The 22,922-nt window shown below is 43.6% G+C and overlaps 2 protein-coding genes across 3 annotated transcripts in view; both read left to right on the forward strand.

The window, feature by feature from the left end:
* LOC311123851 (interleukin-1 receptor-associated kinase 1-like) overlaps positions 1–14,482 on the forward strand; it is a 36,146-nt gene extending 21,664 nt beyond the window's left edge. The window contains exons 8-14 of one of the 2 annotated variants that reach the window (XM_084198072.1): positions 1,173–1,285; positions 5,661–5,868; positions 8,040–8,111; positions 11,758–12,021; positions 12,255–12,714; positions 13,656–13,769; positions 13,981–14,191. In XM_084198072.1, coding sequence (XP_084054198.1) covers positions 1,173–1,285; positions 5,661–5,868; positions 8,040–8,111; positions 11,758–12,021; positions 12,255–12,714; positions 13,656–13,769; positions 13,981–14,099 — 1,350 coding nt within the window. In that variant the 3' untranslated portion in view covers positions 14,100–14,191. Of the gene's footprint in view, positions 1–1,172; positions 1,286–5,660; positions 5,869–8,039; positions 8,112–11,757; positions 12,022–12,254; positions 12,715–13,655; positions 13,770–13,980 lie in introns of both variants that reach the window. The other variant, XM_084198073.1, reaches the window with a different exon arrangement.
* Positions 14,483–16,454: 1,972 nt separating this feature from the next.
* Positions 16,455–22,922, forward strand: part of LOC311123849 (host cell factor 1-like) — a 61,608-nt gene continuing 55,140 nt past the window's right edge. Inside the window, exons 1-5 of the mRNA XM_084198070.1 lie at positions 16,455–16,641; positions 17,006–17,196; positions 18,432–18,580; positions 18,836–18,996; positions 21,545–21,753. Of these exons, the coding sequence (XP_084054196.1) occupies positions 17,028–17,196; positions 18,432–18,580; positions 18,836–18,996; positions 21,545–21,753 (688 nt within the window). The 5' untranslated portion in view covers positions 16,455–16,641; positions 17,006–17,027. The remainder of the gene's footprint in view (positions 16,642–17,005; positions 17,197–18,431; positions 18,581–18,835; positions 18,997–21,544; positions 21,754–22,922) is intronic.

Consider the following 22,922-nt stretch of genomic DNA (forward strand, 5'->3'; position numbering starts at 1 on the left):
CCCAGAACAACAGCAAAGGACCTTGTGAAGATGCTGGAGGAAACGGGTACAAAAGTATCTATATCCACAGTAAAACGAGTCCTATATCGACATAACCTGAAAGGCTGCTCAACAAGGAAGTAGCCACTGCTCCAAAACCGCCATAAAAAAGCCAGACTACGGTTTGCAACTGCACATGGGGACAAAGATTGTACTTTTTGGAGAAATGTCCTCTGGTCTGATGAAACAAAAATAGAACTGTTTGGCCATAATGACCATTGTTATGTTTGGAGGAAAAAGGGGGTTGCTTGCAAGCCCAAGAACACCATCCCAACCGTGAAGCATGGGGGTGGCAGCATCACGCTGTGGGGGTGCTTTGCTGCAGGAGGGACTGGTGCACTTCACAAAATAGATAGCATCATGAGGAAGGAAAATGATGTGGATATATTGACGCAACATCTCAAGACATCAGTCAGGAAGTTAAAGCTTGGTCGCAAATGGGTCTTCCAAATGGACAATGACCCCAAGTGTATTTCCAAAGTTGTGGCAAAATGGCTTAAGGACAACAAAGTCAAGGTATTGAAGTGGCCATCACAAAGCCCTGACCTCAATCCTATAGAAAATTTGTGGGCAGAACTGAAAAAGCTTGTGCGAGCAAGGAGGCCTACAAACCTGACTCAGTTACACCAGCTCTGTCAGGAGGAATGGGCCAAAATTCACCCAACTTATTGTGGGAAGCTTGTGGAAGGCTACCTGAAACGTTTGACCCAAGTTAAACAATTTAAAGGCAACGCTACCAAATACTAATTGAGTGTATGTAAACTTCTGACCCATTGGGAATGTGATAAAATAAATAAAAGCTGAAATAAATCATTCTCTCTACTGTTATTCTGACATTACACATTCTTAAAATAAAGTGGTGATCCTAACTGACCTAAGACAGGGAATTTTTACTAGGATTAAATGTCAGGAATTGTTAAAAACTGAGTTTTTAGGTGTTTGTAAAAAGGTGTATGTAAACTTCTGACTTCAACTGTATATGGGGACGGGGACAGCTATATGGAGAGACGGGGACTGTTATTGAGACAGCTTATTAAACAATAGGAAAGGAGGACATGACACAAGGCTGGAACCTGGAATATAATGGGTTGGTGTGTGTTGACTGTCCGTCTACGTGTGTGTCCCTCCCTCAGGCTAGTGCTGCCCTCTTCTGGCCACAGTGTGTCAGTGTGTTGCTGGGCACAGCCAGAGCCATCCAGTTCCTCCACTCTTCCTCTCCCCAGCTCATACACGGAGACGTCAAGAGGTAGGTTTTCCTGGCTACCCATCCACATGACGTTTCTCTTCCACCATTCTTCTGGATTTGCCTCCCTCCCCGATGATTTCTAGAATGTTCTTATTGTTCCTAGAAACCGATGGGTTGGGCCAGAGCCAGCCTACATGGTCTTATCAACTTTGATATTCTGATAAGTTAGATTTGTAAGAGACGATCCAGTTGCTGATGAATTTTTGTACAACTCCCCTCATTTTGAAGTCGCACAAACAACTTCTAGGAGGGAGAGGCTATACGGAAACGCCTGGTGCCCAAATTGATGACGTACAGCGCAGTCGGAAAGTATTCAGACCCCTTGACTTTTTCCACATTTTTTTTCCTTACAGCCTTATTCTAAAATTGATTTAAATTGTTTTTTTCCCCTCATCAATCTACACACAATACCCCATAATGACAAAGCAAAAACAGGTTTTTAGAAATTTTTGCAAAAATACTGTAATGTCACATTTACATAAGTATTCAGACCCTTTACTCAGTACTTTGTTGAAGCACTTTTGGCAGCAATTACAGCCTCGAGTCTTCTTGGGTGTGACGCTACAAGCTTGGCACACCTGTATTTGGGGAGTTTCTCCCATTCTTCTCTGCAGATCCTCTCAAGCTCTGTCAGGTTGGATGGGGAGCGTCACTGCGCAGCAATTTTCAGGTCTCTCCAAAGATGTACGATCGTTTTCAAGTCCGGGCTCTGGCTGGGCCACTCAAGGACATTCAGAGACTTGTCCCGAAGCCACTCCTGCATTATCTTGGCTGTGTGCTTAGGGTCGTTGTCCTGTTGGAAGGTGAACCTTGACCCCAGTCTGAGGTCCTGAGTGCGCTCATCAAGGATCTCTCAGTACTTTGCTGAATAACATCCCCACAGCATGATGCTGCCACCGCCATGCTTCACCGTAGGGATGGTGCCAGGTTTCCTCCAGATGTGACGCTTGGCATTCAGGCCAAAGAGTTAAATCTTGGTTTCATCAGACCAGAGAATCTTGTTTCTCATGGTCTGAGAGTGCTTTAGGTGCCTTTTGGCAAACTCCAAGTGGGCTGTCATGTGCCTTTTACTGAGGAGTGGCTTCCGTCTGGCCACTCTACCATAAAGGCCTGATTGGTGGAGTGCTGCAGAGATGGTTGTCCTTCTGGAAGGTTCTCCCATCTCTGCCGAGGAACTGGAGCTCTGTCAGAGTGACCATCGGGTTCTTGATCACCTCCCTGACCAAGGCCCTTCTCCCCCGATTGCTCAGTTTGGCCGGGCGGCCAGCTCTAGGAAGAGTCTTGGTAGTTCCAAACGTCTTCCATTTAAGAATGATGGAGGCCACTGTGTTCCTTGGGGACCTTCAATGCTGCAGCAAATTGTTTGGTACCCTTCCCCAGATCTGTGCCTCGACAAAATCCTGTCTCGGAGCTCTACGGACAATTACTTCGACCTCATGGCTTGGTTTTTGCTCTGACGTGCACTGCAAACTGTGGGACCTTATATAGACAGGTGTGTGCCTTTCCAAATCATGTCTAATCAATTGAATTTACCACAGTTGGACTCCAATCAAGTTGTAGAAACATCTCAAGGATGATCAATGGAAACAGGATGCACCTGAGCTCCATATCGAGTTTCATAGCAAAGGGTCGGAATACTTATGTAAATAAGGCATTTCAGTTTATTTTGAATAAATTTGCAAAAAATGTCTACATCTGTTTTGGCTTTCATTATGGGGTATTGTGTGTAGATTGAGGATTTTTGTTATTTTCTTTGATCTGTTTTTTAATAAGGCTGTAACTTAACAAAATATGGAAAAAGTCAAGGGGTCTGAATACTTTACGAATGCACTGTTTGTCGCGCAGCTGAGAGTCGAGTGGAGAAGAATGGATTTAGTTCAGTCAGTCGTCCTGATGAGCCCTTCCAGCTACCTAGTTTGTGCTGGCAACAACAGCAGCATGGAGCTAGTTAAAACGTGTAAAATAAAGTTGTGTTTTATTTTGACGGGCGAGGGAGACAACTTGTAGTATTGGTCACCATCTGGATGTCACCGTGACATGTCAATCAGCTAACGTAATGACAAGCCGGTGTGAATGACCCCAATGCGACGGTTTTGTATCTAAGGTGCTTGCTAGCCTTTTCGCTGTGGGCGACAGGTCTGCCGGAGCGAAACAATATGGTTGGGCGAAGAGGCGTGTGCTTGCAGACGTGAGTTGCTTCCCACCAGGCAGCTGTTTTACGTTGCTGGCGTAAGCTAACGTGGCCAGTTTTTTTTTTTTTCCCATCCTACTAGATAGAGGAGGATAGTTGCCTACACGATAAATAACTTGTAATATTAGTATTTGGAACTAGTAGCCATCTGGATGTCGCCGTGATAGTCTACTGATCAACGGGGAGAGTTTGCGCTGGTAGCCGACCACACAACAACATGGGGCAAAGTGTCCTTCACTCCCACTTGCCACAGTAAGGATAGGGTAGTAGCTAGATGGTAGCCAATATCAGGACAGTAAGGATAGGGTAGTAGCTAGATGGTAGCCAATATCAGGACAGTAAGGAGAGGGTAGTAGCTAGATGGTAGCCAATATCAGGACAGTAAGGATAGGGTAGTAGCTAGATAGTAGCCAATATCAGGACAGTAAGGAGAGGGTAGTAGCTAGATGGTAGCCAATATCAGGACAGTAATGATAGGGTAGTAGCTAGATGGTAGCCAATATCAGGACAGTAATGATAGGGTAGTAGCTAGATAGTAGCCAATATCAGGACAGTAATGATAGGGTAGTAGCTAGATAGTAGCCAATATCAGGACAGTAAGGAGAGGGTAGTAGCTAGATAGTAGCCAATATCAGGACAGTAAGGAGAGGGTAGTAGCTAGATAGTAGCCAATATCAGGACAGTAGCTAGATAGTAGCCAATATCAGGACAGTAAGGAGAGGGTAGTAGCTAGATAGTAGCCAATATCAGGACAGTAAGGAGAGGGTAGTAGCTAGATAGTAGCCAATATCAGGACAGTAAGGAGAGGGTAGTAGCTAGATGGTAGCCAATATCAGGACAGTAAGGAGAGGGTAGTAGCTAGATGGTAGCCAATATCAGGACAGTAAGGAGAGGGTAGTAGCTAGATAGTAGCCAATATCAGGCAAGGGTGACAGCTAAAGCACATTATAGTGATTTCCACTAAAAAATGTACAGCTATAGCATTAACGTCTACATTTTTGTAAAAGAAACGTACAAAATTCGTCATAAATTTGGGCCCCATGCGTGTCCGTATAGCCTCTCCCCTTCTAGAATGGCAGTTTCAGACTGAATGTATGTAGCGATCGATAGAGGAGTGGAATTAAATTCAGGCTGAGTCACCAGGCAAGAGGTAGGCTGCTCTGTTAAATTCAGGCTGAGTCACCAGGCAAGAGGTAGGCTGCTCTGTTAAATTCAGGCTGAGCCACCAGGCAAGAGGTAGGCTGCTCTGTTAAATTCAGGCTGAGTCACCAGGCAAGAGGTAGGCTGCTCTGTTAAATTCAGGCTGAGTCACCAGGCAAGAGGTAGGCTGCTCTGTTAAATTCAGGCTGAGCCACCAGGCAAGAGGTAGGCTGCTCTGTTAAATTCAGGCTGAGCCACCAGGCAAGAGGTAGGCTGCTCTGTTAAATTCAGGCTGAGCCACCAGGCAAGAGGTAGGCTGCTCTGTTAAATTCAGGCTGAGTCACCAGGCAAGAGGTAGGCTGCTCTGTTAAATTCAGGCTGAGTCACCAGGCAAGAGGTAGGCTGCTCTGTTAAATTCAGGCTGAGTCACCAGGCAAGAGGTAGGCTGCTCTGTTAAATTCAGGCTGAGCCACCAGGCAAGAGGTAGGCTGCTCTGTTAAATTCAGGCTGAGTCACCAGGCAAGAGGTAGGCTGCTCTGTTAAATTCAGGCTGAGTCACCAGGCAAGAGGTAGGCTGCTCTGTTAAATTCAGGCTGAGTCACCAGGCAAGAGGTAGGCTGCTCTGTTAAATTCAGGCTGAGTCACCAGGCAAGAGGTAGGCTGCTCTGTTCACTGAATCATTATTTTGTCCCCATCATTTCTTACTATCAAGGATGCTTGATGACCATATTAAGCCCTCCATCTTCCAGAGGTATGATGCTCACTCACTGAATCTGATCAATTACTCCTTTATTTCAAGAATAGTGTTTTTAACGACACTAATTTCTTACGATCAAGGATACTTGATGACCATATTAAGCCTCCATCTCATCTTTGAAATGAGAAATTAGCCTCTAGAAGAACAACTGGCAGATATACAGCTGATGCTGACTTTAGTACGAAAACTAGGCACAATAAATAGGTTTTGCATTGATCCTAAGTGAGGAGGCTGTTTTTTTTCTTTTGATAAATCCCACTCAAACCATCCGTCGTCTTCTTCTCCAGCTCCAACATCCTATTGGACGAGCACCTGGAGCCTAAGCTGGGTGACTTTGGCCTGGCCCGGTTCTGCACCAGCAGCAGCAGCTCAGCTGGTAGAACCACTACGGTAGCCTATACCAGGACGGTGAGGGGAACGCAGGCGTACTTACCTGACGAATACCTCAAAACAGGAGAGTTGGGAGTAGCCATTGACACCTTCAGCTTTGGAGTGGTAGGAGGAGAGCACACACTGTACTACTATACTATACTACTGTACTACTATACTATACTACTATAATATACTACTGTACTATACTACTGTACTACTGTACTATACTACTGTACTACTGTGTACTACTATACTATACTACTATACTACTGTTATACTATACTACTGTACTACTATACTATACTACTGTACTACTGTACTATACTACTGTACTACTGTACTATACTACTGTACTACTATAATATACTACTGTACTACTGTACTATACTACTGTACTACTGTGTACTACTATAATATACTACTATACTACTGTTATACTATACTACTGTACTACTATAGTATACTACTGTACTACTATACTATACTACTGTACTACTATACTATACTACTGTACTACTATAATATACTACTGTACTACTGTACTATACTACTGTACTACTGTACTACTATAATATACTACTGTACTACTATACTACTGTACTACTATACTATACTACTGTACTACTATACTATACTACTATAATATACTACTATACTACTGTACTATACTACTGTACTACTATAATATACTACTATACTACTGTTATACTATACTACTGTACTACTATAGTATACTACTGTACTACTATACTATATACTATACTACTGTACTAAACTAATGTACTATACTACACTACTGTACTACTACACTATACTACTGTACTACTATACTGTACTACTATACTACTGTACTATACTACTGTACTACTATACTATACTACTATAATATACTACTGTACTACTATACTACTGTACTACTATACTGTACTACTATACTACTGTACTATACTACTGTACTACTATACTATACTACTATAATATACTACTGTACTGTACTACTGTACTATACTACTGTACTACTGTGTACTACTATACTATACTACTATACTACTGTTATACTATACTACTGTACTACTATAGTATACTACTGTACTACTATACTATACTACTGTACTACACTACTGTACTACTGTACTATACTACTGTACTACTGTACTATACTACTGTACTACTGTTATACTATACTACTGTACTACTATAATATACTACTGTACTACTGTACTATACTACTGTACTACTGTACTATACTACTGTACTACTGTGTACTACTATAATATACTACTATACTACTGTTATACTATACTACTGTACTACTATACTATACTACTGTACTACTATACTATACTACTGTACTACTATAATATACTACTGTACTACTGTACTATACTACTGTACTACTATAATATACTACTGTACTACTATACTACTGTACTACTATACTACTGTACTACTATACTATACTACTGTACTACTATACTATACTACTATAATATACTACTGTACTACTGTACTATACTACTGTACTACTATAATATACTACTATACTACTATACTACTGTTATACTATACTACTGTACTACTATAGTATACTACTGTACTACTATACTATATACTATACTACTGTACTAAACTAATGTACTATACTACACTACTGTACTACTACACTATACTACTGTACTACTATACTGTACTACTATACTACTGTACTATACTACTGTACTACTATACTACTATAATATACTACTGTACTACTATACTACTGTACTACTATACTGTACTACTATACTACTGTACTATACTACTGTACTACTATAATATACTACTATACTACTGTTATACTGTACTACTATAGTATACTAATGTACTACTATACTATATACTATACTACTGTACTAAACTAATGTACTATACTACACTACTGTACTATACTACTGTACTATACTATACTACTGTACTACTATACTACTGTACAACACTATACTATTGTACTGTATTATACTATACTACTGTACTAATATACTACTGTACTACAATAGTGTAGTATAGTACTATACTATACTACTGTACTATACTACTACTGTACTATACTATACTACTGTACTATACTACTACTGTACTATGCAATACTACTGTACTATACTACTACTGTACTATACTATACTACTGTACTATACTACTGTACTACTATACTACTGGAGACTACTGTAGTATAGTATATAGACTACTATACACCAAGACAACTGTTCCGATGACTGGGTAGATGTTACACAATCATCTTGTCCTCTCTTCCTCAGGTGCTGTTGGAGGTGCTGACTGGCCGTAGAGCTTTAGAAGTTGACGACAGCCAATCCAAAGCTGTCTACTTGGTGAGGGTGATGCAGTTGGTATTCTAGTCTCTGTCCTGAAGAGAGAAATAAATACTGATGAACCGCTAGCCACACTGACACTAGCCACACTGACACTAGCCACACTGACACTAGCCACACTGACACTAGCCACACTGACACTAGCCACACTGACACTAGCCACACTGACACTAGCCACACTGACACTAGCCACACTGACACTGACACTAGCCACACTGACACTAGCCACACTGACACTAGCCACACTGACACTAGCCACACTGACACTAGCCACACTGACACTAGCCACACTGACACTAGCCACACTGACACTAGCCACACTGACACTGACACTAGCCACACTGACACTGACACTAGCCACACTGACACTAGCCACACTGACACTGACACTAGCCACACTGACACTAGCCACACTGACACTAGCCACACTGACACTAGCCACACTGACACTAGCCACACTGACACTGACACTAGCCACACTGACACTAGCCACACTGACACTAGCCACACTGACACTAGCCACACTGACACTAGCCACACTGACACTAGCCACACTGACACTAGCCACACTGACGCTAGCCACACTGACGCTAGCCACACTGACGCTAGCCACACTGACACTGACACTAGCCACACTGACACTGACACTAGCCACACTGACACTAGCCACACTGACACTAGCCACACTGACACTAGCCACACTGACACTAGCCACACTGACACTAGCCACACTGACAATGACACTAGCCACACTGACACTAGCCACACTGACACTAGCCACACTGACACTAGCCACACTGACACTGACACTAGCCACACTGACACTAGCCACACTGACACTGACACTAGCCACACTGACACTGACGCTAGCCACACTGACGCTAGCCACACTGACACTAGCCACACTGACGCTAGCCACACTGACGCTAGCCACACTGACACTAGCCACACTGACGCTAGCCACACTGACACTAGCCACACTGACGCTAGCCACACTGACACTGACACTAGCCACACTGACACTGACACTAGCCACACTGACACTAGCCACACTGACACTGTTACTAGCCACACTGACACTGACACTAGCCACACTGACACTAGCCACACTGACACTAGCCACACTGACGCTAGCCACACTGACACTGACACTAGCCACACTGACACTGACACTAGCCACACTGTTACTAGCCACACTGACACTGTTACTAGCCACACTGACACTGACACTAGCCACACTGACACTAGCCACACTGACACTAGCCACACTGACACTGTTACTAGCCACACTGACACTGACGCTAGCCACACTGACACTAGCCACACTGACACTAGCCACACTGAGGCTAGCCACCATTTTACTCAAGTAGCAGTGCTGTTACTTTAATGACATTTTACTCAAGTAGCAGTACTGTTTAATGACATTTTACTCAAGTAGCAGTACTGTTACTTTAATGACATTTTACTCAAGTAAAATTACTCAGTTTGAAAAATACTAAAAGTGCTCAGAAAGCTACTCAGTAACGGTAAGGTGTAATTGTATTTGTAATTGGTTATTAGGCACAAAATGGAAGAAAATGGAGTGAAACAGGGAGAGACTACCTAGACTAGTCCATTCACATCTTGTTTTCTTTTGCAAAACGATGTGCCCTTCTGAAGTAACACATGCCTGGTTTCCCAGGTCTAAACTAGTCACTGACTTCAAATCAAATGTTATTTGTCACATGCGCCGAATACAACAGGTGTAGACCTTACAGTGAAATGCTTACTTACAAGCCCTTAACCAACAATGCAGTTTTAAGAAAGAATACACAAAAAAATACAAGATAAAATAATACGAAATAAAAGTTACAAATAATTAAAGAGCAGCAGTAAAAATAACAATAGCGAGGCTATATAGATCCTCTGTAGCTCAGCTGGTAGAGCACGGCGCTTGTAACGCCAAGGTAGTGGGTTCGATCCCCGGGACCACCCATACACAAAAATAAATAAATAAATGTGACGCTAGCCACACTGACGCTAGCCACACTGACGCTAGCCACACTGACGCTAGCCACACTGACACTGACACTAGCCACACTGACGCTAGCCACACTGACACTAGCCACACTGACACTGACGCTAGCCACACTGACACTGACGCTAGCCACACTGACGCTAGCCACACTGACGCTAGCCACACTGACACTGACGCTAGCCACACTGACACTGACGCTAGCCACACTGACGCTAGCCACACTGACACTAGCCACACTGACACTAGCCACACTGTTACTAGCCACACTGACACTAGCCACACTGTTACTAGCCACACTGACACTGACGCTAGCCACACTGACACTGGCCACACTGACACTAGCCACACTGTTACTAGCCACACTGTTACTAGCCACACTGACGCTAGCCACACTGACACTAGTCACACTGACACTAGTCACACTGACACTAGCCACACTGACACTGACACTAGCCACACTGACACTGACACTAGCCACACTGACACTAGCCACACTGACACTAGTCACTAGCCACACTGACACTAGCCACACTGACACTGACACTAGCCACACTGACACTGACACTAGCACACTGACACTAGCCACACTGACACTAGACACTAGCCACACTGACACTGACACTAGCCACACTGACACTAGCCACACTGACACTAGCCACACTGACACTGACACTAGCCACACTGACACTAGTCACTAGCCACACTGTTACTAGCCACACTGTTACTAGCCACACTGTTACTAGCCACACTGTTACTAGCCACACTGTTACTAGCCACACTGACACTAGCCACACTGACACTAGCCACACTGACACTGACACTAGCCACATTGACACTAGCCACACTGACACTGGCCACACTGACACTAGCCACACTGTTACTAGCCACACTGACGCTAGCCACACTGACACTAGTCACACTGACACTAGCCACACTGTTACTAGCCACACTGACACTAGCCACACTGACACTGACACTAGCCACACTGACACTGACACTAGCCACACTGACACTGACACTAGCCACACTGACACTAGCCACACTGACACTAGCCACACTGACACTGGCCACACTGACACTAGCCACACTGACACTAGCCACACTGACACTGACACTAGCCACACTGACACTGGCCACACTGACACTGGCCACACTGACACTGGCCACACTGACACTAGCCACACTGTTACTAGCCACACTGACGCTAGCCACACTGACACTAGTCACACTGACACTAGTCACACTGACACTAGCCACACTGTTACTAGCCACACTGACACTAGCCACACTGACACTGACACTAGCCACACTGACACTGACACTAGCCACACTGACACTAGCCACACTGACACTAGCCACACTGACACTAGTCACTAGCCACACTGACACTAGTCACTAGCCACACTGACACTAGCCACACTGACACTGACACTAGCCACACTGACACTAGCCACACTGACACTAGCCACACTGACACTGACACTAGCCACACTGACACTAGTCACACTGACACTGACACTAGTCACTAGCCACACTGACACTAGCCACACTGACACGCTCATCAGATGTTCTGCACCTGTAATGTCTGGTACTTCAAAACCTAACATCTTGTATAATTTTCCACTTCAGAAAGACCTGGTGACGGAGGTTGAAGACGACAGAGGTCATCAGGCCAGAGGGAGGTCAAAGAGGGGTTCAGAGAGAGTAACCGAGGAACAGCCTAGTATTCACCCAGCTGCTACACACATCTGGCAGAAGCACCTGGACCCCAGACTGGTGGCGACAGGGACGGGAGGCTCCCCTCCTCTGGCCCCACACGGCTCCCTGGACCTGGCTGCTCTGGCCTGTCGCTGTCTGGAGGCCAAGCGGAAGAGAAGGCCCCCCATGACTGAGGTAGCACTCGTCAACGTGTGATTCCAACAAGTGTGGAACGTATTGTGACCAGGGTCTATTACATTTAAATTCCAGTCAATTCAGAAAGTAAACCAAATTCCAATTCCCTTATTGAAAAGCATTGAAGAGAATTTGAATTTCTGTGTAATTCCTGAATTGAAATGGACTTGACCCCAATCCTAATTGTGACCTTAACTGTGTTGTGACATGTCCCATTGTGCCATGACTCCTAGGTGTTCCAGGTGCTTCTAGACATCCACACCCGTCTGAAGGCCTCAGACAGAGCCTCATCCACTCTCAACGTATCCTCCTCCTCTCCTTCTCACCAGCCCTTCCCCAAACCTCCTCAATCAGCCATAGACTCGTGTATAGACTGCCTAACAGACGTTCTGTCAAAGATGGGTCCACTGGAAGACACGTACCACTGCCCCCCTCACCCCTCCTCCACCCTGCCTCACCCCTCCTCCACCCTGCCTCACCCCTCCTCCTTCCTTGGTCCATGTGAATCGGATGAGAGCCAAGGTTACTCTCAGTACTGTGCTCCTCCCTCCCAGCTCCCCCATAGTGACACCAGATCAGACCCCCAGACCTCCTTGCCGTGTGGTGGGGCCTCTGGGACAGTGCAGGGGGACAGTTGTGGTTGGTTTTCACCAGCCGGACGGTTACGCTCCAGTTCACCGTGCTCAGCGTCAGGTAAGAGGATTAGTCGTCTCAGAGTCCAGGGTCAGGGTGTACAGCTCAATTCCATGAGGGCTGCAGCCATGGGGATTTTAGTTTCACTCCATCAGTGCCCGTAGAAACACACCTCTGGGTCATGTTCATTAGCATCCAATCAAATCAAATCAAATAGCAGGGAGAGAAAGTGTAGTCAAATATCCTACTCAAGTAGCAGTACTGTTACTTTAATGACATTTTATTCAAGTAGCAGTACTGTTACTTTAATGACATTTTACTCAAGTAGCAGTACTGTTACTTTAATGACATTTTACTCAAGTAGCAGTACTGTTTAATGACATTTTACTCAAGTAGCAGTACTGTTACTTTAATGACATTTTACTCAAGTAAAATTACTCAGTTTGAAAAATACTAAAAGTGCTCAGAAAGCTACTCAGTAACGGTAAGGTGTAATTGTATTTGTAATTGGTTATTAGGCACAAAATTGAAGAAAATGGAGTGAAACAGGGAGAGACTACCTAGACTAGTCCATTCACATCTTGTTTTCTTTTGCAAAACGATGTGCCCTTCTGAAGTAACACATGCCTGGTTTCCCAGGTCTAAACTAGTCACTGACTTCAAATCAAATGTTATTTGTCACATGCGCTGAATACAACAGGTGTAGACCTTACAGTGAAATTCTTACTTACAAGCCCTTAACCAACAATGCAGTTTTAAGAAAGAATGCACAAAAAAATACAAGATCAAATAATACGAAATAAAAGTTACAAATAATTAAAGAGCAGCAGTAAAAATAACAATAGCGAGGCTATATACATGGGGTACCGGTTAAATGGCAGCAACTAAAAACAACACTGACTGCATCCCTCACGGCCTGGAGTTGTGGACCTCTGCTCTTACCCAACACTGTCCATTTAACGTATTACCTGTCAGGAAACACACGTCTCTCTCTCTGCCAGGCTTGCCCTGCCATGGAGTAGTTGTTAATGCATGCAAAGAGCGTTTCCTCCACAAGATGGCGCTCTATGACGACGGCAGAATACAGACCGGCGAGCTTTTTTCCTCGGCTCTTTGTAAGCTGCTCTTTCATTCCATGATCTGACCTTTCCCCACATTCAACTCCCTAACGGTGTTTTGTAATGATGCAAGTACTTTATTTGACTACAAGTCAAACTATACATTATTGTCAGTATGCGCAATAGCTGTTGTTTTTCTATCCGGTGTATGTGACAATAAAATATCTTTAATATTATTTTATTTAATATATATATATTGATCTTTCAGATGCTGAGATGAACCCACAATGCCGAGGACCAGAAGAGAGTGATGAGCTTGAGTACCTATCAGGGGAGGCCAGTGAGAATCAGGACTGCACACGCAGACACACCAACTTTCCCAACTAACAACCTAGCCTACGGTTACACACTGCAATACATAGACAAACAAAGCCATGTGGGTGCCATCTGTGTGTCATACATTGGCCAACATTCAATATTGGCTGTTATGCAAGTCAGTTCGGGAAGAGCAAATCAAAATGTTGAGTTACAAAAAAAAAACTGGGTTGGAGTATGTTCCATTTTAATTTCGAAAACTGAAGCATGCGGTTTGGTATCGGTGAAATGTAATCAACCCCAAATCCAGTCATTTCTTGCAAGTTTTCACACATCACTAGTTCTGTTTTATAATTTGTACAATGTATATTTTAGATAATTCAGACAACTGTATTATTTGTATTTATACAATGTATGTCAAGGTTTTCATTAAATAAACTTGAACAGGACTTTTATTTATTTCACCTTTATTTAACCAGGTAAGCCAGTTGAGAACAAGTTCTCATTTACAACTGCGACCTGGCCAAGATAAAGCAAAGCAGTGCGATTAAAAACAACAACACAGAGTTACATATGGAATAAACAAAACGTACAGTCAATAACACAATAGAAAATCTATATACAGTGTGTGCAAATGTAGTAAATTATTGAGGTAAGGCAGTAAATAGGCCATAGTGCAAAATAATTACAATTTAGTATTAACACTGGCGTGATAGATGTGCAAAAGATGATGTGCAAATAGAGATACTGGGGTGCAAATGAGAAAAATTAATAATGTAAATAACAATATGGGGATGAGGTAGTTGGGTGGGCTAATTTCAGATGGGCTGTGTACAGGTGCAGTGATCGGTAAGCTGCTCTGACAACTGACGCTTAAAGATAGTGAGGGAGATAAGGCTTCAGACTAACCACCTGCTCTGAGTCTCTGCACCTTAGCACACATGCACTCACCCATACACCTCCACAGACATATATACACACACTACACACATCACAAGTGCTGCCACCAGCCTCTTATTATACTGCTCAGTGTATACACACTATAAGGCTATGGACTACTTCATTTAGACTGGCATGCAGACATTTGCCAGAGTGAGGCCAGTGTCTGTCATTCGTTTTTCCAGGTTCAGTGGTCTTAAACTTGAATGAGCAACGTTTTTAGAATGATTCATTAAGAGGTTAGCGTGGTGATAGTCAGAAGCGACTGTGCTCGCCATCTCCACTATGGGTTCAGGGATAGTGGTGTTTGTTTGAGACGGATGAGAAAATGGCGGCTTCCTGGGCGGCGTGAGAAGTAGCCAAAGACAGTACAAGCTTCTTCTAAATTTTAAATGATATTATCTGGGTTCCATTTTTTTTTTAAATTGAGTCCCTCTGTCGAAACGTTTGATTAGTTACAATTAACGTGTAAGTATAATGTGGTAATGATAATGCGACTTTTTTTTTTGTGTGCGTTTTATTGTGACGGTATCTCCGCCATTTTTCTTGAGGGAAGTTGGCTAACTTGCTAGCAAGGCTAATAAGAAAAGTAATTTACTATAACTGTTAATGCTTCAATGTAACAGACGTTAATAAAGAAGTTAAACTTAATTTCCCCAAATTATTCTAACATGTTAGGATTTACTAAGATTGCTCGTTATTTCATAACTAGCTGTACTTGGTCAAGAAGGATATTAACGTTAGCAAGCTAATGTTAGCTGTAGCTTCTAAACTGGATTAACAAAATAGCTAGCTCTTGTTAGCTAAATAGCTATATGTTATCTGGGCTGTTGTATTGAAATGCCATGTATAATATGGCAGTAATGTGATTGTGAATGTTGATTTGCAGCATTTGCTAGCTAGCGCAATATCAAAGATGCTACACTAGTGTTAGCGGAGTTAGCGCTTTTTTGACAACAGCTAGTTATTTGTGTAGAAATGGCAACACCCAGAACAGAAAACATGACATTTTTTTTGTCAGGTACCAACACAGTGCAACAAAACAGAACACCAATGAACATTGCCTGGCTGCAACTTTAGCAACAATTATTATAGATGACAATTGGAGTGGTACTGAAGGAAACAAGTTACTACTAAATATGCATATCTGCTCAATATTTACATCTGTAAAGTTTGCTGAATAACGTTGGATATGCATTTCTGCTCACGATGAAGCATGAAAATAAACAGCTGTGACACAGCGACCCAATTGATCACGGGCTACCCCTTTCCCGTGGACAATAATGTCCACAAACATACATTTGGATTGCAAGTTATATTCGCTACACAAATGATGCTAAACATGGGGTATCTGGAACGAGCTAAGCTAACAAAAACACGCAGCCGTAGTTAACAAGCTGGGTTCAGCGCCTAATTTGGATCGGCCATTTTGTTTTTTTTTGGATGGTTTGTTTAGTTTGTTAGCGCCAAGATGGCGGCACCCGTTGAATTAGCCCATTCTTGCTTCTGTGTAACTACAACCACAACCCAGAAAATTATTGCGTCAATGTTGAAGCGATGCACAAAGTCGACTGCGAGTTCCACAATTTTGATGGCTGTGCGTTCATGGTGTTCCGCATCTACGTTGTTTTGACCTGCCGGCGTTTTTCATATTTGCTGCAAAGCGTCTAGCTAGGTAAAAATGGCGGCTCCCATAGATTTTAATGTTGCTTCTTCTTGGCTAAATAAGATTGCTTGCTACCGTTAACTAGTAAAGTAGAACCACAGCCGCCTGGACATATTCTATATACAGCTATCTACAATTGGACTAGACCTGGGATCAAGACATGCACATCTTGATTCTATATTTTATTTTGTGTGTGCAGTATTTTAGCAGGACGCGGTTGTTAATCCTGTTAGCTTAGCGTTAGCCAGCTAGCTGGCTATTCCTGACAGGAGCTAACTAGTGAGCTAGTTAACTTAGCATTGTTGTATTTGAGCTATTTAGTATCAAGTAATATTGAAAAGCTTTTCAATTTTGATTTATTTTTTCCCTCAAGAGGAACTTCATCTCCCAGCACCATGGCATCTGGCTCAGTCCTGCAGCCACGGTGGAAGCGGGTTTTGGGTTGGTCCGGTCCTGTCCCTCGGCCCCGACACGGGCACCGTGCGGTTGCAATCAAAGAATTAATGGTCGTTTTCGGGGGGGGCAATGAAGGAATTGTGGATGAGTTGCACGTTTATAACACAGGTAAGGTTTAACGTCCAGTGCTTCATACATAAATGTAGTACATATATTGTTAAATCCTAGCTAACTTAACGTTAACATGTTTAGCAATTGGATACCAACTAGCGTAGCGCTTCCGCTAAATTGTGCTAGTCGGTTTTTGGACTGTAGTTAACTAGCAATGTTGGATACATGGAAATATAATGTATGGTTGGCTAACTAACTACCTATACATATTATTTTAACCAAGTACTTAATCCGTTTATGCATTGTCGTTCAACACAGTAAATTAGCAATGCACCTCTGTGGTTGGTAGTGGGTAAATGGTTGAAATGTGACGTCTGTATTGGTTATATTTCGCATGGTAAGCAAGCGCCAGTGTTGACGTGCGGTGAAATGTAATGGGGTCAGTAGTTAACTATGTGGGTAATGGCTCGCCTAGGGTGCTGATTGGAGAGAAAATCCAGAGGGAAATGGCGGGTTAATAGAAAACAGCGACGTCATAATATCAACAAAGATCAATCATTATTACGTTTACATTTTAGTCATTTAGCAGACGCTCTTATCCAGAGCGACTTACAGTTAGTGAGTGCATACATTTTTCATACTGCCCCCCCCCCCCCCCCCCCCCCCCCCCCCCCGTGGGAATCGAACCCACAACCCTGGCGTTGCATGCGCCACGCTCTACCAACTGAGTTACTCGAGTCTGTCTTTTTTGAAGACTAATCCATGATTAATCCATGTTGTGCTATTTTTTATAAGCATACCTTTGTGAGAAAAGCCGCACTGTAAAATGGGCATATCAAAGAGTGGGCCGCCAACAGAAATGTCAACAATGCGATGATAAACACATAAAACATTCCATTCACGCACAAGAGCACTTTATTTCTATGGTCTGTCAGTGGTGCAGCATCAGGTTTTTGACTTTCCATATTGGCATATCTTGTAGTCTATATTATTGGTGGTCCTCTGTAGCTCAGCTGGTAGAGCACGGCGCTTGTAACGCCAAGGTAGTGGGTTCGATCCCCGGGACCACCCATACGTAAAAAAAAAAAATGTATGCACGCATGACTGTAAGTCGCTTTGGATAAAAGCGTCTGCTAAATGGCATATTATTATTTATTATTATTAATTGAGAACATTAGAATTCTCAGACTGCGGATTTGACAGTTTTTTAAAAAGTTAAACAGGTTATTACTACCTTAACGTTTGTACCTAGCAGGGAGTGGTCATTAATCTAAGAGTTAATTGTGTTTCAGCGACCAACCAGTGGTTCATTCCTGCTGTCCGTGGTGATATCCCGCCTGGCTGTGCTGCGTATGGGTTTGTGTGTGATGGCACCAGGCTGCTGGTGTTCGGGGGGATGGTGGAGTATGGTAAATACAGCAACGATCTGTATGAACTGCAGGTAAGTGCTCAGCCCACAGAATAAAGCTCTGATAGTTTTAGTGGGATTTTGGGGTGTTAACACTAAACTGTTTGCACAAACAAATCTGTATATTATTTTCTGTCCATTTTTAAACCAACAAAACACATTTTCCTTGTAATTTCTATGTTTTGCATCAGATCTGTCTGCATAGGCTAGATGGAGACCTTAGGGCCACACCCAAGCTTGTTAGTGAGTTATAATCTGCATGATGTTATTTTCTCCGGCTGTCCCCAGGCCAGCCGCTGGGAGTGGAAGCGTCTGAAGGCCAAGTCTCCTAAGAACGGCCCCCCTCCCTGCCCCCGTCTGGGCCACAGCTTCTCTCTGGTAGGGAACAAATGCTTCCTGTTCGGAGGACTGGCTAACGACAGCGAGGACCCCAAGAACAACATCCCCAGGTATGCTACATCAATGAACAAAAAAAATATAAACGCGACATGCAACAATTTCAAAGATTTTACTGAGCTACAGTTCATATAAGGAAACGCGTTCCCAGCACATACTGGGCTGCCTTCACCACCCGCTGGAGGGCATTGGGATTCTTAATGCGGGAAAACATTTTGAAAGCAGTTTGGGCCTTTTGTTTAAAAAAAGAAGGGATCACAGCTTTTTCATTGCTACCACGTTTATTTCTCGACTCTTTCAATTGCGCGAGTGGCGTCGCTTTACAAATGCAGTTACAGTTGGCGTTTCCAACCTCTCTCAAGCATATTAGGTGCAGCAACAGAGCTCTTAAAGGGCGAGTGGTGTCTTAAAAGGTGAATGACGTAGGCCTACTTTGGAATAGAAACAACAAGAAATTTCTGAGTGAATAATAATTAATTATAGGGGTGTAACGATCCATCTACTACATCGATGTATCGATTTATATTCCTATGATCCAACTACATCGATCTGTGCTCGGCGAGTTGGCCTTTTGGACAACATATATCAATCTAACATCGTTTTAAAATGTAATAAATCGATTGTATCGATACTAGGAAATAACCCATTGGATTTAAGCACGTCAGACTTTATATGGATGTTTTTTCTTAGCACTTTTAATGATAAAGGCTTTAAACATTACTCGATTCAGTCTGCCTATTCGTGACGTCATTGCCCCGCGCCAGCAGCGGCGCAAAGACAACAAAACATAGCATGGCGGACGACAGAGGAGAAGCCAACGAGCGAGAAATTATCAAGCCACCATTGCGGTCCTTACAAGAAACAGGAATCTAGGAAACTTCACCTGCACTGTCCAGTATCCAGGTATTTATTTCAGTCACACTGGTTGAATTTTTGGCTAAAAGGTTACTGAATCGATTTCAAGTCACTGAATCGTTTCGGATCGTATCGTTCTAAATGAACCAATATCGTCCTTGAATCGTATCGACAACCACGAATCGTGGTCCTGTAAGTCGCTCTGGATAAGAGCGTCTGCTAAATGACTAAAATGTAAATGTAAATGTACACCCCTAATTAATTATATTCAGTGCATTCGGAAAGTATTCAGACCCCTTGACCTTTTTCAACATTTTGTTTGGTTACAGCCTTATTCGAAAATTTATTTAAATGTTTTTCCTCATCAATCTACACACAATACCCTATAATGACAAAGCGAAAAATGTTTTTGGGGAATTTTAGCAAATTTTATTGCAATTAAAAAACCTATACCTTATTTACATAAGTATTTAGACCCTTTGCTATGAGACTCGATATTGAGTTCAGGTGCATCCTGTTTCCATTGATCATCCTTGAGATGTTTCTACAACTTGATTGGAGTCCACCTGTGGTAAATTCAATTGATTGGACATGATTTGGAAAGGCACACACCTGTCCATTTAAGGTCCCACAGTTGACAGTGCATGTCAGAGCAAAAACCAAGCCATGAGGTCGAAGGAATTGTCCGTAGATCTCAGAGACAGGATTTTGACGAGTCACAGATCTGGGGAAGGGTACCAAAACATTTCTGCAGCATTGAAGGTCCCCAAGAACAGTGGCCTCCATCATTCTTAAAATGGAAGAAGTTTGGAACCACCAAGACTCTTCCTAGAGCTTGCCGCCCGGATAAACTGAGCAATCGGGGGAGAAGGGCCTTGGTCAGGGAGGTGACCAAGAACCCGATGGTCACTCTGACAGAGCTCCAGAGTTCCTCTGTGGAGATGGGAGAACCTTCCAGAAGGACAACCATCTCTGCAGCACTCCACCAATCAGGCCTTTATGGTAGAGTGGCCAGACGGAAGCCACTCCTCAGTAAAAGGCACATGACAGCCGACTTGGAGTTTGCTAAAAGGCACGTAAAGGACTCTCCGACCATGAGAAACAAGATTCTCTGGCCTGGAACTCTTTGGCCTGAATGCCAAGTGTCACGTCTTGAGGAAACCTGGCACCATCCCCACTAGTGAAGCATGGTGGTGGCAGCATCATGCTGTGGGGATGTTTTTCAGCGGCAGGGACTGGGAGACTAGTCAGGATTGAGAGAAAGTACAGAGAGATTCTTGATGAAAACCTGCTCCGGACCTCAGACTGGGGAGAAGGTTCAGCTTCCAAACAGGACAATGACCCTAAGCACACAGCCAAGACAAGGCAGGAGTGGCTTCAGGACCACATATTTTTGTACCCTTTAGTGTGTACTTTACTGTGTTTTATACCTGGGATATCACTTTTCAATAGTGACTCACAGTACACACTGATCCCTGTTGGGGTTGAACCCATAACCTTGCCGAACTCTATAGATGGAGGGAGGCTGTAATCTTCCTGGCATCATGAGACAGAGGAGCATCATGGCCTGCAGCTAACTCTGGGTCTACCATCCAGTGGGGCCCTGTCAAACATAGCAACATATAGCACAATTTAGTCTTTAAAAAAACATTTTATTTTTTTTATTTTTTTTTGAGTTAGAGGAACGATAGAAGAACAGAATGAAAAATAACGTTACTTCCCTTTCTCTCCCTCTCCTCCTCCCAGATACCTGAATGATCTGTATACGTTGGAGCTGCGTGCCGGCTCCAGTGTGGTGGGCTGGGACATCCCCGTCACCTACGGGGTGCTGCCCCCGCCCAGAGAGAGCCACACTGCCGTGGTCTACACAGAGAAGACCTCCAAGAAGTCACGTCTTGTCATCTATGGAGGCATGAGCGGCTGTCGTCTGGGGGATCTGTGGATCTTAGACATAGGTGAGTGGTGGCTCGAGTTCCTGCCCAACTAGAAAATCCAATCCAAGTTTCATTTGTCTAGATGGGGTACACGTGGTGTACGCAGTACAGTGACCTGCTGACTGGCAGGTTGCATTGCATCAACCAATGGCTGCATGCCACGTCATGGACTGTGCAGTCAGGTTGTTATATCATGTTATGTTAACACCTATTGCTGTTTGGGTTAGTTCTTATTATACAATTTCACTGTAGAACCCCAAGTCCCTCTCAAACTGCCTCATATAGTTCCTTTGTTCCACCCCCCATACACGCCGAGACCGGCTCAATCGATGCCTCCAATGACGCTATCTCTTTCATTGTTACCCAACGCTTAGGGTTACCTGAACTGTACTCATATCCTTCCATATCCTTTTCTGTACATAATGCCCTGAATCTTTTCTACAACGCCCGGAGAACTGCCCCCTTTATTCTATGTACCCAACGCACTAGAAGACCAGTTCTTAAAGCCTTTAGTCGTATCCTTATTCTAGTCCTCCTCTGTTCCTCTGGTGATGTAGAGGCTAACCCAGGCCCTGCAGCCCCCAGTATCACTCCTACTCCCCAGGAGCTATCATTTGTTGACTTCTGTAACCGTAAAAGTCTTGGTTTTCTGCACGTAAATATCAGAAGCCTCCTCCCTAAGTCTGAATCCTGGCTTAGGAAGGCCACCAAAAATTCTGAAATTTCCATCCCCAACTATAACATTTTCCGTCTAGATAGAACTGCCAAAGGGGGTGGAGTTGCAATCTACTGTAGAGATAGCCTGCAGAGCTCTATCATACTATCCAGGTCTGTGCCCAAACAGTTTGAGCTTCTACTTCTAAAAATCCACCTTTCCAGAAATAAGTCTCTCACTGTTGCCGCTTGCTACAGACCCCCCTCAGCCCCCAGCTGTGCCCTGGACACCATATGTGAATTGATTGCCCCCCATCTATCCTCAGAGTTCGTACTGCTTGGTGACCTAAACTGGGATATGCTTAACACCCCGGCCATCCTACAATCTAAACTAGATGCCCTCAATCTCACACAAATTATCAACGAACCTACCAGGTACAACCCTAAATCCGTAAACATGGGTACCCTCATAGATATCATCCTGACTAACTTACCCTCTAAATACACCTCCGCTGTCTTCAACCAGGATCTCAGCG

The sequence above is a fragment of the Coregonus lavaretus genome, assembly GCF_964263955.1.
Source record: "Coregonus lavaretus genome assembly, contig: HAP1_SCAFFOLD_421, whole genome shotgun sequence".
Lineage (NCBI taxonomy): Eukaryota > Metazoa > Chordata > Actinopteri > Salmoniformes > Salmonidae > Coregonus > Coregonus lavaretus.